Below are 4387 nucleotides of genomic sequence, written 5' to 3' on the forward strand. Positions count from 1 at the left end.
AATCTATTTTTTAAAAATATTTAACTTTTACACATTAACAAGTCCAATACAGCATTTGAAAGATAAACATCTTGTCAATCCAGCCAACATGTCCGATTTTTTAAATGTTTTACAGAGAAAACACCACATATATTTATGTTAGCTCACCACCAAATACAAAAGTGGACAGACACGTATGAATTATGATTATGAAGTATGAATTATGATTGAAGTAGCATGCACAACCAACCGAAATAAACTAAAACCAACCTAAAGAGCCCAGAAAAAACGACCTCAGATGACAGTCATATAACATGTTACACAATAAATCTATGTTTTGTTCATAAAAAGTGCATATTTTAGCTATAAATCTGTTTTACATTGATGCTACCCAAAAATGCTAATACATAGCTACAGTCTGAATCCAGCCGGGAGTAGCCAGAGAAAATACATACACCAACGTCGGCTACTAATTACACCTCATAAAACATTTCAGAAAAACATATGGTGGATAACTAATGAAAGACAGATATCTTGTGAATACAGACAACATTTCCGATTTTTGAAGTGTTTTACAGCGAAAACACAATATATCGTTATATTAGCTAACATCATAAGCTAGCATAAGGCAGCATTGATTCTAGTCAAGCGCTAGCCTAGCATAGTTAGCAGCGTTAGCATTCAACAGTTCGACATATATATGAAAAAGCATCCCAAATTGGGTCTTATCTTTCTTGGTACTCCATCAGAATGTTGTAACGGGGTCCAATGTCCAGTAGAGTCTTTAGTTGGGTTCCAGAACGAATGATTTCCCTCTTTGGTTAGCTAGCACGGTAGCATTGCTGCGCCAGAAAGCGTTTCTTCAAAAAATTCTTCCGTCGTTTCACATCTAAAGTCCAGAATAAATTGCAATAATATAATTAAAGTATATTGAAAAAACCTACTTTAGGATGATTTTGTGACATGTAGCAAATAATATCGTAGTCAGGCATCATATTCAAAGTTATCTACCTTGTTCCAGAAGCCGAGATCAAATTATCCTTCGCGCCAGGTATTTTTATTTTAACTGCGCAGGTCTCACAAGAAGTTCTGTTATTCAGTCCAGGGACGAGATATTCGACCCCTTTCAATTCTCACTTCCGCATTACAGTCTGACGTACGCCTCTGACGTGTCCCTATGGTCCCAAGTCAAATGGCCTTTTATAGAGAAGGTCTTAAAGAGACACATCGCATTTTGGGAAACTCAATTCGGCTGGGAAAATGGCTGTAAAAATATTTCTGTTCGACTTAGAGAAACAATTCAAACCTTTTTAGAAACTACAGACTGTTATCTATCCAACAGTAGTAAATATATGCATATTGGAAAATAAAAAGTTTCTTAGGAGGCCGTTTGAAAATGTGCACACATTTTCCAGTTTTTTCAATATTCAGCGTGCAGCCATAACAGGTTAAGTGTCTATAATCAGCACAAGTGCTTTCATTGCGTATTATTAATATTATTGAAATTACATAGTTATGTTTACAGTGATATATTGGGGGGAACAAATCATATTTTTCCCAAGATGGGGGGGTCGTGTCCCCCCCGTCCCCCCTGGGATTTCCGCCTATGGGTAGGAAGAATAAACAAATACCAAGCAATTAAAAATATTCTATAGAGGGGAAAATGTAAACAAACACTTTTGAAAAACAATTGATTGACTTTCCTAGTTCCCCGCCCCTGTCGCTCTGTGATTAGACGCTCCGATAGGGGGAGTGACTTCGCTGCGCCTCCCTCCAGATATATTCCATTAAATGCATTCGCCAACAACTGTTAACATGCAGAGCGAGCGAAATAACTGTGGTGCCAAATGGAGATATCGGTGCGTAAATTATATTCTGTCAGTCAACAGTCCACAGCAGACGGAGAAGAGTGGTAGTTTTTTTACAAAATAACGTAAACATAGAATAAGCGGTGTGATGTGTGGATTCCCTAACATTTCTACCAGCCAGAAGACACCCGACGGCTTGCTTATCCCCCAAAACACCGTCAGCGCCAAGGATGAGTTTACCCGCATCTCTGGAATAATCGGACTCTACAGCCTACTTGCAAGCGCAAGTTCGCTGGCACTTTAAAGCAGACGAATTCAACAGTGAATGAGGATGGAGTGCCAGTTGCTGGGGTGGTGCATGCTTTTTGCACTCGTTCTACACAGGTCGAGCTGCGCCGCGGCGAAGGAGCTACAATGCCAGGAGATATCCGTGCCTCTATGCAAAGGAATTGGCTACAACTACACCTACATGCCCAACCAGTTCAATCACGACACACAGGACGAGGCAGGGCTGGAGGTGCACCAGTTTTGGCCCCTGGTGGAAATCAAGTGTTCTCCGGACCTGAAGTTCTTTCTCTGTAGCATGTACACTCCTATTTGCCTAGAGGACTACAAGAAGCCCCTGCCGCCGTGTCGGAGTGTCTGCGAGAGAGCCAAGGCAGGCTGCGCGCCTTTGATGAGGCAGTACGGGTTCCCGTGGCCAGACAGAATGAGATGCGATGTTTTACCAGTGCAGGGTAACCGAGATACATTGTGTATGGACTATAACAGAAGCGAGACAACGACTGTTTCTCCAGTTGTTGCAAAGCCCACAAACCGCCCGGTTAAACCAATAAACCCACGAAAGAAGAATGGACACGGGCGTTCGAATGTTCCTAGTAAACACAAACCTCCGAGTTCTCCCTGCGAACCCCGGTGTCACTGCCGCGCGCCCATGGTTCAAGTCAACAGTGACAGTCATCCTCTATATAACAGAGTTAAAACGGGACAGACTCTGAACTGTGCCATGCCCTGCCACAATCCTTACTTCTCACAAGACGAAAGGACATTTACTGCATTCTGGATAGGACTATGGTCCGTATTATGTTTTATCTCCACTTTTGCAACAGTGGCAACTTTTTTAATCGACATGGAGCGGTTCAAATATCCGGAGCGACCCATTATTTTCCTCTCTGCTTGTTACATGTTTGTCTCCGTCGGCTACATTGTCAGACTAATTGCTGGACATGAACAAGTGGCTTGTAACATGGAGCATGATACCGAACACATCCACTACGAGACCACCGGCCCTGCGCTTTGTACCATTGTATTTCTACTCATCTACTTCTTCGGCATGGCAAGTTCTATTTGGTGGGTTATTCTGTCCCTTACTTGGTTTCTGGCTGCGGGGATGAAGTGGGGGAATGAGGCCATAGCCAGTTACTCACAGTATTTTCATTTAGCTGCCTGGCTGATACCCAGCATGAAATCAATAGCTGTGTTAGCGTTGAGTTCAGTGGACGGGGACCCTGTGGCTGGAATATGCTACGTTGGCAATCAGAACTTGGATAACCTCCGGGGCTTTGTTTTGGCGCCGTTGGTTATCTATCTGTTCATTGGGACTATGTTTCTCCTGGCTGGGTTTGTTTCACTGTTCCGGATCCGGAGTGTTATAAAGCAAGGAGGGACGAAAACAGACAAGTTGGAGAGACTGATGATCAGGATAGGTATTTTTACAGTGCTTTACACTGTCCCAGCCACGATTATAGTAGCCTGTTACTTCTATGAGCAGCACAACAGACAGACTTGGGAAATAACCAATAACTGTTCCTGCTTGTCGGAGCATGAAATGCAAAAGCCAGACTACGCTGTGTTCATGCTCAAATATTTCATGTGCCTTTTGGTTGGCATCACGTCCGGCGCGTGGGTCTGGTCGGGGAAAACTCTAGAATCATGGAGGAAATTTTGCACCCGCTGCTGTTGGGCCAGCAAGACCACGAGCGGGTCAATGTACAGTGACGTTAGCACGGGACTGACGTGGAGGTCTGGCACTGCGAGCTCTGCCTCTTGTCCCAAACAGATGCCATTGTCTCGGGTTTGAAAAGGAAGAATGGACATCTAATTATGTTGGGATTGTCCATCAGCGTGTTCAAATGAACACATTAACGAGCACCTAATGATTTCTCTTCTTACTCAATGAGACCCGCAGACAGTTTAGAACCATATAATGAGATGTGATTCTATGCTTACTGTTGAGGACCAGTTCAATGACATACACAATACAGTGAGATATTTCGATAGGCGGAAATTCAAGGTTATATCTACTGTTCTATTCCTTATTACAAATAACCATATTGTCTTAAACACACCATTTATTAATTCGAAAGAATGACTTGGCTTTGTCTCATTTCAACCTATAAAGTTAGCTTAGCAAAGATGGTTTGAAGTATGCTGTCTCATACGGGTTTTGTTGGTGCTTAATGTATTTATATAATTATTCATGTTAAAACATTGTACATTTGTATATAAAATGTAGGCCTATACGAGATTGTAAATGTGTATAATTAACTTTGATAGAAGATCTTTATTTTGAGAATAAAACAATTTGTATAAAATTCTAA

The 4387-nt window shown here is 42.1% G+C and overlaps 1 protein-coding gene across 1 annotated transcript; it reads left to right on the top strand.

Moving 5' to 3' along the window:
• The first annotated feature begins 1783 nt into the window (after positions 1-1783).
• On the top strand, positions 1784-4387 carry LOC129814171 (frizzled-8-like). Its single transcript, XM_055867055.1, has one exon. It carries the CDS (start codon positions 2113-2115, stop codon positions 3865-3867), a length of 1755 nt encoding a protein of 584 aa, XP_055723030.1. The 5' UTR covers positions 1784-2112; the 3' UTR covers positions 3868-4387.

The sequence above is a fragment of the Salvelinus fontinalis genome, chromosome 17 (assembly GCF_029448725.1).
Source record: "Salvelinus fontinalis isolate EN_2023a chromosome 17, ASM2944872v1, whole genome shotgun sequence".
NCBI classification, from domain to species: Eukaryota; Metazoa; Chordata; class Actinopteri; order Salmoniformes; family Salmonidae; genus Salvelinus; species Salvelinus fontinalis.